At 40.3% G+C, this 14,393-nt stretch overlaps 1 protein-coding gene across 2 annotated transcripts in view; it reads right to left on the bottom strand.

The window, feature by feature from the left end:
* Positions 1 to 14,393, bottom strand: part of LOC124605639 (luciferin sulfotransferase-like) — a 749,478-nt gene that overhangs the window by 138,734 nt on the left and 596,351 nt on the right. For both annotated transcript variants that reach the window (XM_047137460.1, XM_047137459.1), the window contains exon 5: positions 4,686 to 4,806. In XM_047137460.1, the coding sequence (XP_046993416.1) occupies positions 4,686 to 4,806 (121 nt within the window). The remainder of the gene's footprint in view (positions 1 to 4,685; positions 4,807 to 14,393) is intronic.

The following is a 14,393-nucleotide window of genomic DNA, read 5'->3' as shown; positions in this document are numbered from 1 at the left end:
ATGCGTCAATTCGCTGCAGATCCTCCTGCATTTCAGTACAATTTTCTATTGTTACAACCTCTCAATACACCACAGCATCATCTGCAAAAAGCCTCAGTGAACTTCCGATGTCATCCCCAAGGTCATTTATGTATATTGTGAATAGCAACGGTCCTATGACACTCCCCTGCGGACACCTGAAATCACCCTTACTTCGGAAGACTTCTCTCCATTGAGAATGACATGCTGCGTTATCTAGGAACTCTTCAATCCAATCACACAATTGGTCTGATAGTCCATATGCCCTTACTTTGTTGCCGGCCGCGGTGGTCTAGCGGTTCTAGGCGCTCAGTCCGGAACCGCGCAACTGCTACGGTCGCAGGTTCGAATCCTGCCTCGGGCATGGAAGTTTGAGATGTCCTTAGGTTAGTTAGGCTTAAGTAGTTCTAAGTTCTAGGGGACTGATGACCACAGATGTTAAGTCCCATAGTGGTCAGAGCCATTTTAACCTTACTTTGTTCACTAAATGACTGTGGGGAACTGTATCGAACGCCTTGCGGAAGTCAAGAAACACGGCATCTACCTGTGAACCCGTGTCTATGGCCCTCTGACTCTCGTGGACGAATAGCGCTAGCTGGGGTTCAAACGACCGTCTTTTTCGAAACCCATGGTGATTCCTACGGAGTAGATTTCTAGTTTCCAGAAAAGTCATTATACTCGAACATAATACGTGTTCCAAAATTCTACAACTAATTGACGTTAGAGATATAGGTCTATAGTTCTGCACATCTGTTCGACGTCTCTTCTTGAAAACGGGGATGACCTGTGCGCTTTTCCAATCCTTTGAAACGCTACGCTCTTCTAGAGACCTTTTTTTTTTTTTTTGGTCATTAGTAGTCTACTGGCTGGTTTGATGCGGCCCGCCACGAATTTCTTTCCTGTGCTAACCTCTTCATCTCAGAGTAGCCCTTGCAACCTACCTCCTCAATTATTTGCTTGACGTATTCCAATCTCTGTCTTCCTCTACAGTTTTTGCCCTCTACAGCTCCCTCTAGTACCATGGAAGTCATTCCCTCATGTCTTAGCAGATGTCCTATCATCCTGTCCCTTCTCCTTATCAGTGTTTTCCACATATTCCTTTCCTCTCCGATTCTGCGTAGAACCTCCTCATTCCTTACCTTATCAGTCCACCTAATTTTCAACATTCGTCTATAGCACCACATCTCAAATGCTTCGATTCTCTTCTGTTCCGGTTTTTCCACAGTCCATGTTTCACTACCATACAATGCTGTACTCCAGACGTACATCCTCAGAAATTTCTTCCTCAAATTAAGGCCGGTATTTGATATTAGTAGACTTCTCTTGGCCAGAAATGCCTTTTTTGCCATAGCGAGTCTGCTTTTGATGGCCTCCTTGCTCCGTCTGTCTTTGGTTATTTTACTGCCTAGGTAGCAGAATTCCTTAACTTCATTTACTGCGTGACCATCAATCCTGATGTTAAGTTTCTCGCTGTTCTCATTTCTACTACTTCTCATTACCTCCGTCTTTCTCCGATTTACTCTCAAACCATACTGTGTACTCATTAGACTGTTCATTCCGTTCAGCAGGTCATTTAATTCTTCTTCACTTTCACTCAGGATAGCAATGTCATCAGTGAGTCGTATCATTGATATCTTTTCACCTTGTATTTTAATTCCACTCCTGAACCTTTCTTTTATTTCCATCATGGCTCCCTCGATGTACAGATTGAAGAGTAGGGGCGAAAGGCTACAGCCTTGTCTTACACCCTTCTTAATACGAGCACTTCGTTCTTGATCGTCCACTCTTATTATTCCCTCTTGGTTGTTGTACATATTGTATATGACCCGTCTTTCCCTGTAGCTTACCCCTGCTTTTTTCTGAATCTCGAACAGCTTGCACCATTTTATATTGTCGAACGCTTTTTCCAGGTTGACGAATCCTATGGAAGTGTCTTGATTTTTCTTTAGCCTTGCTTCCATTATTAGCCGTAACGTCAGAATTGCCTCTCTCGTCCCTTTACTTTTCCTAAAGCCAAACTGATCGTCACCTAGCGCATTCTCAATTTTCTTTTCCATTCTTCTGTATATTATTCTTGTAAGCAGCTTCGATGCATGAGCTGTTAAGCTGATTGTGCGATAATTCTCGCACTTGTCAGCTCTTGCCGTCTTCGGAATTGTGTGGATGATGCTTTTCCTAAAGTCAGAGGGTATATCGCCAGACTCATATATTTTACACACCAACGTGAATAGTCGTTTTGTTGCCACTTCCCCCAATGATTTTAGAAATTCTGATGGAACGTTATCTATCCCTTCTGCCTTATTTGACCGTAAGTCCTCCAAAGCTCTTTTAAATTCCGATTCTAATACGGGATCCCCTACCTCTTCTAAATCGACTCCTGTTTCTTCTTCTATCACATCAGACAAATATTCGCCCTCATAGAGGCTTTCAATGTATTCTTTCCACCTATCTGCTCTCTCCTCTGCATTTAACAGTGGAATTCCCGTTGCACTCTTAATGTTACCACCGTTGCTTTTAATGTCACCAAAGGTTGTTTTGACTCTCCTGTATGCTGAGTCTGTCCTTCCGACAATCATATCTTTTTCGATGTCTTCACATTTTTCCTGCAGCCATTTCGTCTTAGCTTCCCTGCACTTCCTAATTATTTCATTCCTCAGCGACTTGTATTCTGTGTAAAATCTAACTGGTATCCCATCAGGTCCAGTGGCCTTTCCTCTTTTGAGCGATTTTAATTGTTTCTCTATCCCTCTGTCGTCTATTTCGATATCTACCATTTTGTCATCTGTGCGACAATTTAGAGAAGGAACTACAGTGCAGTCTTCCTCTGTGAAACAGCTTTGGAAAAAGACATTTAGTATTTCGTCCTTTAGTCTGTCATGCTTTGTTTCAGTACCATTTTGGTCACAGAGTGTCTGGACATTTTGTTTTGATTCACCTACCGCTTTGACATGAGACCAAAATTTCTTAGGATTTTCTGCCAAGTCAGTACATAGAACATTACTTTCGAATTCATTGAAAGCCTCTCGCATAGCCCTCCTCACACTACATTTCGCTTCCCGTAATTTTTGTTTGTCTGCAAGGCTTTGGCTATGTTTATGTTTGCTGTGAAGTTCCCTTTGCTTCTGCAGCAGTTTTCTGACTCGGTTGTTGTACCACGGTGGCTGTTTTCCATCTCCTACGATCTTGCTTGGCCCATACTCATCTAACGCATATTGTTCGATAGTTTTGAACTTTATCCACTGATCCTCAAAACTATCTGTACTTGACACAAAACTTTTGTGTTGAGCCGTCAGCTACTCTGCAATCTGCTGCCGCCGAAGTGGCCGTGCGGTTAAAGGCGCTGCAGTCTGGAACCGCAACACCGCTACGGTTGCAGGTTCGAATCCTGCCTCGGGCATGGATGTTTGTGATGTCCTTAGGTTAGTTAGGTTTAACTAGTTCTACGTTCTAGGGGACTAATGACCTCAGCAGTGAGTCCCATAGTGCTCAGAGCCATTTGAACCATTTGAAATCTGCTTTTTGTCACTTTTGCTAAACAGAAAAATCTTCCTACCTTTTTTAATATTTCTATTTACGGCTGAAATCATCGATGCAGTAACTGCTTTATGATAGCTGATTCCCTGTTCTGCGTTAACTGTTTCAAATAGTTCTGGTCTGTTTGTCACCAGAAGGTCTAATATGTTATCGCCACGAGTCGGTTCTCTGTTTAACTGCTCAAGGTAGTTTTCAGATAATGCACTTACAAAAACTTCACTAGAATCTTTGTCCCTGCCACCCGTTATGAACATTTGAGTCTCCCAGTCTATATCCGGCAAATTAAAATCTCCACCCAGAACTATAACACGGTGGGGAAATCTACTCGAAATATTTTCCAAATTATCCTTCAGGTGCTCGGCCACAACAGCTACTGAGCCAGGGGGCCTATAGAGACATCCAATGACCATGTCTGAGCCTGCTTTAACCGTGACCTTCACCCAAATTATTTCACATTTCGGATCTCCGTCAATTTCCTTCCATACTGTTGCACTTCTTATCACTATAAACACGCCTCCCCCTTCACTGTCCAGCCTGTCTCTGCGGTATACATTCCAATCTGAGCTATGTATAGCGTCGCAACTTATGTGAACTTCAAGAAACTATAGGAGCTGAAGCGGGAATATTCCACTGTGTCCTACAACAAACTCTGAATTTTTTCAACCGAAACTGGTCGACATAAAAAAGTGTCGCACTGTTTGTCGAACACAGCTCATAATGTTTGTTTCCCGGTTTTTCCTGGGCCTGCCTTATATTATTAGCTGTAATGCTAAAACTGCTTCGACAGTTCTCCTACTTCTTCTCACATTAAATTGTTCGTCCTTAATTTGCTTCTGCCTTCCGTTCTTCCATAAAATACACTGCCACTATTTTCACAAATTCCTGCTTTTTTAAAATTTGATTTCTCAGCTTGATCTGGGATATAACTGACATAAGAACAAGGAGAAAACGAGTACGGCAGTTTGACAGCAAAGAGGAAAATCAAAGAGGAGAAGAATTAGAGAGCGACAGGAGGGGAAAACTGAGATGAAAGAAACCAAGGAAAAGAAGACGAGAAAGGAGTAGCAATTATTCAGCATATTGCGTTGGCTGGGCGATTACCAAATAGAAGAAGTGACTGAATGTCTACTTACGTGCATCCTGAATAAACGCCTCGAGGAAGTCGTCCAGAGTTCCTGTGTAGCCATTCCACAAACGATGGTGGTGGTAGTATGATAACGCCGTGTCCTTTGGATCCCGAGCCACGTAAATTATCTAATGACCAAACCAATGTAAGTTATGAGGTAATGACAACGTAGTTACACATATAGAGTGTATCACAAGTATTAAAATGTGATCTTTAACAAAAAAAAATTATTTTTGTATTATTGAGAGATATTAGTTTCGATCTGTGTTTTATATAGAGAGCCAACTACAGTATTTAACACATCGTGCCTGTTTTACAATGTGTTTCCTTTGAAATTTGATTGCACTATGAAATTTTTATGCGCTGTTCTTTCGTTTAAACAGCTCCGACATCAATTGCGAGCTACTAACGTTTATAATTTTCCTCGCCTGCGCGCTCCGCTTGTGGATTATGGGAAGTCTGGAACTTTCCTGAAGTTGGTTATTCAGTTTACACAGAGGGAAGCTCTGTGCATTTCTCGGTGCTCTCATGATATACTGTAGTTAAAGGTGAAAACAATGCAAAAACCCAATTAATGCTATGTACATGAGCATCCAGAGAAATTTATCTAAGAGGATACAACTTTCTAAAATTTCCATTGTTGATAAAAATGTTTCGATGAATTTTCGAACGAAATTTTAAAGGAAATTCACAAACTTACTGTTTCTCAAACATTTAATACTCATACCTGCAGTATTTTTTTAGGTAGACGACTTTGATACTTGAAAGGTCTGCAAACGCTAATATACACCGCACATTTTTTTAAATCATTTTGCTTTATCTAGACATGCTTTCTTTGAAAGGTGACAGCCAGTTTTCTTCACCATCCGTCCCCAACCGAGCTTGTGTTATATCTCTAATGACCTCGTCGGCTACTGGATGTAAAAAACCCAATTTCCTATCAACAAATTAGGAAGTAAACCTGGGAACTCTTCACAAAGATAGTTTTAATCAGATATCTATCATGTTTGGCTGAAACTTAAAATTAAAAGTCTAAAATTAGACAAGAAATCAGAGCGACTGAAAAAAATTCTGCACAATATCAACGAAAATGCCACTAGTTAGTACCCCTGAAAATGGTCAAACAGCAAATAAATCAAACAGAAAACAAGAACACGTATTCAAGTTTAATACATTCTACTCGTATAACACTTATTAGTTACAATACTTAACATCTGATCATGTTAATGGGTTTAATGCAGTTTTCTCATTTCTCCTATTTTTATTGCTGTTAGCAATAATGCAGTTTTAACGAAACGTGTTTTGTGAACTATATCATATGTGATCCCAGGGGCAGCATTCGACGACATGAGTGTGAGATATCGTTGTAAATCACCATCAGATTGAGTCTAGGACTGAAAAAAGATGGTAATATCTCCAACCTTCGGCCCGTTATGATGTACCCTTACAGAATTCATCGCTCTATCGCTAAATACCGTGGTGTATTGCACCACACACTGTTTGGAAACGTCGCAACTCTAGCGGAATACGTCTTCACGATGTTAGAATTTCACAATTTTCCTCTCTTTTGGAGCACAGGAATGACTATTTCTTGCTGTACCAGGAGCATCTGCTTCCACAGATGAAATACAGGCACGTTTCCTTCAGTGACTGTTACAATGTAGACTGTGGCCGCGGAGGTCTATGTAATTAATTACGGTCGTGCATCTAACCCTTAGAGGTGGACTAAATTACTGACTGAGGCCGAAAAAGGTGTCTGGACTTGTTAAAATGTCAGTAGAGCTTTTTGAAAGATGGGATTTCATATTTTTATTGCTTCCAAGAATTCTCATACGATATATTAAAATCAAAACTAAAATAACGTGTGACTCATACGGTACAAATTACTGACCGAGGTCAACACATCGTTCTGCAAAACTATACGATTTAAAGGTTAATATTTCGTACAAAAATGTTTACAAAATGTTGAACAGTTCCTTGTCAAATATCGTTGAAAACTGCTTCCAGGAGAGGGAATTTCTGAAGACTTCAGTAAGAGTGAAATGATTGGCTTACCGTACTCACGACTGTAATGTAATAGTAATAACATAACTTTGATCCCAAGCAACAAATATATTATTCAGTTCGATAAAAATAGCATAAGGAACAATAAAATCCTTAGTTTGAAGGAAGATCGTTTTGATGTTAGTGCTAGGGCAGTAATTTTAACACTGCTGCCGTTTCACTAGAGGTGAACTTGGAGTCGTTCACAGTCATTATTGGTTTTCAAAATGCTGTCAATATGATTTCATTCAGTGTGGAGATAGGAAATACACTGGAAGAAAATGAATGATCTGCATAATGTGGAAGGTACAATACACACTATTAAATAATAATGGAAGTATTTGCACAGCTGAAGTTGAGAAAGGAGTCCAATACGGATGCCTCAACACACTTGTTTAAAATATGTTACTGAAAAAGGGATAAGCATCTCAATGAAGAAGCAGATTAAATTAAAATAAATGGAGAAATCTGGTGATTCTAAGTTGGTGACAGACTGGGGAGTAAGTCTACAGTAACTAGAAGCAAGGTAATGTTTGACATGGACGTTCATTAGAGCTGGCTGGATACAGAGAGAAACAAATCAGGAGACTGTAAAAGAAATAAATGAATAATGAAAACATCTAAAAGAAACGGAAATGAGAAAGATAAGATTTCTGGGGTGTGTACTGAAGAATAAAAGATTAATGAAAAACATTTTGAAAGTAGAGATACTGGGTAAAAAAGACTGATCGAGGAAAATTTTGTTAGCGGGATCTAAAGAGGACACAAGATACCAAAACAAGCCAGGAAAGGCAGTTGAAATAGAAGAGTGAATGACGTAAATGGAACGACGTGGGATAGCTCTTAGGACTAATAGTGGGCACTGGTAATCGAGAAAATAAGTATTTTTCTGTTGTGGCAAAAGGTTATAACAATTCATACATCTTAAAGTGTAGACGACTGCAGTATCATTTATTGGCGAATGTAGAAGGGATTTCATATGGTTTGGAAAATGAACTTATTCATTTAGGAGAAGAGCAGCGATAATATTGGGCTTAATGCCTGGGATTCCTCATGTAGGGCAAAGACTTAAAGATAAGCGAGCACACTCAAGGAGATGAGGAATTCATTAATTTCCTTAACATATGATAGACACAAGTGATAAATAAATATTCTGATGAATGCGAATCGCACCTCCCCTTGCATAAAACTGTCTATGTACTATGACGTCACCATTGTAATAAGAGTCTGTGAGGGATCCACGGTCTGTTACTCAAAGATAAGCATGTTTTATTTGCACAGTCTGAGGATGGGCCAAGAATCGATAGTCAAGCACGAGAGACCCCAGGAAGTGATATTGTTGTCAGATGCAGTTCAGTCAATAACTTTGCTGTTGTAATGATCTAGTAGGAGGAGACATTCCGTGCCGGCCGGATCTGTGTCTCGACAACCGTCGGTTTACATCCATTAAATCGAATTATACCGAATGATGACAAAATTTGTTTACCAAAAGGTTATTATAAATACAGAGTGTCTGTATTACGTGTTCGTGTCTGCTGCGCCGCCCAGTGGATTGTAGTGAGGATACCTTGTGCCGACCGTTACAGCAGCGTGTGACAATATTTCAATACATTCGACCTGTGCTAAGATTAAACGTGAAATGAAGTGTTTGACAGTGAAAGCGACCGTCTCCATGTAGGATTAGTGACAACGTGTAACTCCACTTTCTACATACATTTCGTGACTTCGATTAATACGAAACCTCTTTTCCTTGAGTGCAGGACTATCTAGCTGGTATACTCGTAATTCGGAAGAAACAACTGCCATAGCAGTAAACACCGAGTAGCGCTTTTCCATTAGCTCTCGGTTATTTAACATAATTAGGCTGCTACATTATTCGACCGCTAACAGTACCATAAATTTAGTCGGGGGTCTTTCATATTGGGTACTGTTCCTAGGTCTTGTTCTTAGGATCGAACAGGAATGAATGTTAAACTATGAGGAGTGTAATTCAACACAATTCCAGAAGTCAAAAATGTCAGAAAGAAGCAGTAACGCTTGGAATGTGCAGTTCAATAAGATATTTTTATCGTGAATAAACTTGATTTCACAGTATCAAACACTAGAAATGATTGTCATCAACAATGCCTGCAAGGGTGAGTTAAAATTCTCGTATGTAACTGTGGAGTTCAGATGCTAAACAAAGACACTTGTGGGCATTATAGGAATGAAAAAGGTCAAATATGCGTCACAATCTTATCAGAGAAGTGTTTTCTAAAGATTTGACGCCCGAAGTTGCATTTTCCATGGTTTTCCATGGCTAAAATCTGTTGATTTTATGTGGACCCATAAACTGTAATGTTTATGCTAGTTCCGACAATGACGAAATCGTTGAATGACGCCACGCATGCGTGCAGAGAAGCTGAGTCAAAAAGTAGGGAGTGGCGAGATGATTCTGCATGCTGCTGGACCTAATTGTTCATGCTGCTGGAAGCGAGGAAGGAAGAGATTTCAGATACTGCATGACGTGATGGACGGTGCAACATACAGCAGCCTTAAGAAGGAAGCAATGGATCGCAGAAAATGGAGAGGCAAAGGACCTGCAAATACAGCAGAAAACTGATGATGATTCATGCCTGTAGTTGATATCTGTTACTGTCTACAAATACTCCGCTTTTACTGTATAATTAACCACTTTGGTTTTTTGTATCTACGAGCATATTCTGTTCAGGAACAACCTTCGTGCAATTGGAATAAACGAGTAATCAAGACTAACTGTTTGGTTGTATCCCAAATTGTTATTCTGTTGGATCATACTATTAATACTTTTTCCTTTTGATAACTTGTATGCACTTATTGATTTGTTTAATTGTATAGCTGTTTTGTTATTGCTAAATTGAGCTGTCTACTGTTTCTGAAAGCGAATACCTTTTGGTCACATGAGAAATATTCAAGTCTAAGGGCCTTGACTCACTTTTAGTGGTTAGATAGTTACGAATTGATACTGACTGATAATTAACATCTTATTATTGTTACCTATCCCCAGTGAAGTTACAGTTGTTTGGAATAGTCCAGGATTAATTTCTGGAGCTAGTTAAGTTGCATTTGAATAGTTGTTTGGGAATAAAGAATAGTAGCTACTCAAGCTGCAATTGGGCGGCTCATCTCAAGTCTATTTGGAATTCATTTTAAGTTTTATTTTGGGATCAAGTGTCCCAATAAACGTTTCCAGGCGTTAGCAATAGCCTATTAGAGTGGAAGCTATGAGCTTTACATAGTGCAGTAATAGAAGCAGCAGTAGTACTCGCAGCAGTGGATTCGTTAGGTGTGGGAGAATGGTCTCGTGCAGTAGCTGCCAGGAGCCTATGCAGTACCACTGTGTGTTTACACATAGTAATCGTCGCCATGTCCCTACTCCACAGTCTTCATGCATTAGTCTTCGCATCACGGTTTCCTAAGATTGCAGCATCTCAGTGCTATTGGGTATCAGCGCTGCAGCGTTCCCATGCCGTGGTGTTTGCATGACAGCCTTAGAGTTGAAACACTATTCTATTGCAGTGTCCACGACGCACCATCTTCATGTTGCAGTATCTGTACTGCTTCATCTCTGAAACACTGCATCTACACACAATCTCCCGTCTGCACTGCAGAATCAGTGTGACGCAAGTCATCTGCCCGCAGTTTCGGTGGCACAACCGCTATACATTCGCCACGCTGCAGTATCTGTGCTGCAGTATATCAATGCTGTTGCATGTACATGACATCGCCTGGCCATGCCACAATATCTCCCCGACACTGTACAGCGCCGCAATCTTAGGCCTGCAACATCCCCACACCGGAGTCTCTGTAGTGCGGTTTGTCACGCCACATTCTCTATGCTGCAACGTCTTAATGACACCATGTCTACACACCGCCAACAGTCTGCACAGCAGTATTTCCAAGCCACAACATTTCCACATTGCTGTGTCTACATGCCAACGTAAGCCCACAACGGAGTAATTCTGCACTGCCACGACTCTGTGCCACAGGGACTTAGTATAGCTACAGCTCTACATTGCAACAATTCCATGCTGCCTCAACTTCACACTGCAGTAATTCAGTACCACCGCAACTCCATGTCACAGTGTCTGTTTGGTACCACAGCTCCGTGACACAACATCTCTGCACTGTACCATCTCCGCACTGCATATGGTGATCCCAGGTGCCACCTTCAGCAGTGCATCGCACCAGAGCAGAGGAACAGAGGCAATGTATGACAAATTTAAGTTATGTACATCTGCAGATGCATTGTATTTGTCTTTCCGATCGTCAGTCATGGCCGAAAAATCAAAGAGTCACCAAGTAATTGTGAATTTAGGGAGCAAGAGGTGATACAAGCAGTGCAAGGATTAGAAGGGAAACAGATACGTTGTATTAATCTGCGTTAGGAAACCGACTAACGGCTATCGTGAATAGATTCAAGCTTTGGAAATATCGAATCGAAGCTTGGCAGTGGTATTGGAGAACTAAAACCAGATCTTGGGTGAAAAATAAATGAAGTAATTGAAAAGTGTTATCAATTGTAAACCAAAATTTACAGAAATTGAAAATAAAACTGAAAATAATACCAAATAAGTGGAAGGGCTTAATGATAGGGTTGATGAGGAAGAGAATGGTTTATCACCCAAGGTGGAGGCTGTGGAAGTTGATATTGTGGGACAGTTTGAGGCGCAAGAATGGAAATGTAAGTTGTATGAAATACAAGGAAACACAAAATTTATGTATGTAAGAGTATGATTTTTAATGTAATGAACGGATAAGAAACAATAAGAAGGAATTGGAAAGGGGAAATATTTGTTTCGAAAGAATGTCTATAAGGTAACAACAGGGCGTAGTAATTTCACGTTAGGATGTCCTATGCGCAAGGGCTGAATACCAAGTTTTCAGTGGGGAAAACAGATGTCATGCAGTAAATTTCTTGGCTGCATGTAAGGACAATTTGTGGCTGTTTTAAAAAGGAAGATGGAAGGGGCGTTGAGACACTGGCTAATCAGAACGCTGAACAGTTTGTGCATTACAAAACCTTTAAAACAACGTGCTTGAGTACGTTTTGGGAGCACTCAAAGCAGATGACATTGCAAAACGATTTTTTGAATGGGCCAGGTTATAAGACTCAGAAGGAAAAAATGAAGGCGTTTTGTGTAGTTTCTTGAATTAATTAATTCGTTTGAATATAACACTGACTGTGCTTGCACAACTGTCATCTTTGAAGAAGAGACTGCCAGAAACTTTGCAATGGAGATTTATCCACGTTGCTACTGACACTGTGGAAGAATTTTTCAATTTCATTGAAGACATTGGTAGGATGATGTTACAGACTGCAATTTGTTTGAGCACAGAGAAGGTGTTGCAAATCAGAACATGGTAAATTACAATAACATGAATTATTGTAATGGGAAGAATGATAATAGGCGGACAGATGAGAGAGATGTGATAAGCGTGATTCAAACTGGAGAAATAGGCAACAGGGAGAAGGCAGAAATTTTACAGGTGGGGGGAAGGAAAAGTTTTGGACCAAGAAGAGAGGATGGAATGGCAGGGGTCAGGCCATGGTAGACCGTGAGGTGCGAACTCTCTGCACATATAGTCAGCAAACTAACAGGTGTTTCACTGAAGGTGATCAGTTGGGCTAATATCTGTGGTATGAATAAGATCAGACAGGATTGCAACAGTATAACAGATTATCACCACACAATGAGCACAAAAGCGATGGATGTTCGACACACGGATGCTGTGAACAAATATGTTGGGGATATAATAAGTACAGTAGATGGAATAGAAGGAATTACTGTAGCAAATATTGTGGCACAGGGATCTAATGAGAGAGATAAGTGGCTGGGGGATGTATTGGCACAAATTCTCAAGCAAATTTAATGCCATTTATTAATGGGTGCAACAGTCTAGTGTGCATACAGACTAAATAATAAGCAATGAACTCAGTGCTCAGAATTTAAAAAAAAATCAAATTATTAACAAGGGTAAGGAATTGAGTGCGCATGGAGAATAAACCATGACTAAAGAACTCACCACTGAGAGAAACGAAGTATGGCTTATGACCTAATAAAAACAAAGCACTTTTAGTTAACGCACCCCGACAGAAACCATCAACATTGCAATAGTGGAGTAACAGTGAATATGCAATTGTGACAACACATTAGTACCAGATGTGATATCCGGAATGTCAATAAATCAGACCCTCTTAGGTCATGCAGACTACACGCACAGGGGTGTCAGTTCTTTACACAAAAGTGAAAAGTGAAAGTATACGAGACACTCAGTCTAACCCGAAAGCAGATCCAAAAATACCCATCCAATGCCAACACCATAGTTAACACTAAACAACCAAAAGAAGAGAGACAAAATTCACTGTGGGGCCAATGATCCGCAATGGACAGAATGTAAGAACGATAAAGCATTGACAAACAAAAGCAATGACAATTTAATTTTCAGAAGACACACTTCCTTCAGCTAGTACTCTCTCAGGCTCGACATTGGCCTTCTTTTGCTTCAGCACGTAACCAATAGGCAACTCTAATAGGCCAGCTGTGCCTCACTTTTATGCACTACACGGAGCACTTACCACAACAAACCCACATTCCTCTAACAACTGTGTCCAAAAACAGACTACAACAAACAGATCTTCACCTCTGGCTGCACTGCATTCCTTGGATATGCAAAGCCCATCACTGTACGCTCCTCTGTCTGAAACGATGTCCTGTATTGACAGCAAACCAACTGCCAGCCTTCGACGTCTGTCCATTATGATGCCTCGCTGCTCTGCCATATATTTCCTGTTTCGTCTCTCCACGAAGTGGTCCTCACCCTCCAAGTGGCTAGTAAGTTTTCATTTGCTGGACAGTACCCATTTGCCTGTGCCCTGCCACAACTGCCTGTTGCCATGTGATGCTGGCACTCCAAGCACTGTATGCACTCTGTTTATGGTCGCTCATATGATTTGAACACACACTAGCAGTACTGGGAAAGATGAATGTGCAGCAATTCATAGCAGAATGTAATAAAACTAAGTTTAATAATGATCTAATTAATTTTTACACTTGGGAAATTTTTGACAGAAAATGGCTTTGTGAGACAGAAAATTTTGAAAACAACGTGGGTTTAGCTTCAGTTAAGATTACTGAAGTGTCTGAGACTGTCGCCCTAGTTTCATCTAATATGAAAACAGATGCTGATATGGACTTAAGGGGCAAGGAAGTTAAAATAAGTGGAAGTGATTGTGAGTAGGTAAAATGTGTTACTGCACTGATAGTGATGTCGAGAATTCTACAAAAAGGGTATGTAAGTCTGGTCAAAGTGGATCATGTGCTAATTTTAATAACGCATGCAGCACTGATACAATAAATAATAAAATCATTGTTGATGGTATACTTAGGCTTATGAGCATACATTAACTATACCCATAGTGATGACGAATTTATGAGAGAAGTAAGGATAGGTTGTAGTGATGAGAGTCTTTTTGTTGAGGATATCATTGGCGAAGTAAGTTTCTTTTTTGTATGATGAACATATGACTCAGTGAACTAGCCAACAAAAAATTAAGATTCATGCAAGAAAATGACGAAGATTATGAGCTAGATCAGCACAATTCCCCAATGAAGCTGTCTATGAATTAGTAATCGAGTAAGTGGCTGGCTTT

This window comes from Schistocerca americana, chromosome 3, assembly GCF_021461395.2.
Source record: "Schistocerca americana isolate TAMUIC-IGC-003095 chromosome 3, iqSchAmer2.1, whole genome shotgun sequence".
In the NCBI taxonomy this organism is placed as follows: Eukaryota; Metazoa; Arthropoda; class Insecta; order Orthoptera; family Acrididae; genus Schistocerca; species Schistocerca americana.
This window is presented reverse-complemented; position numbering and strand designations above follow the sequence as displayed.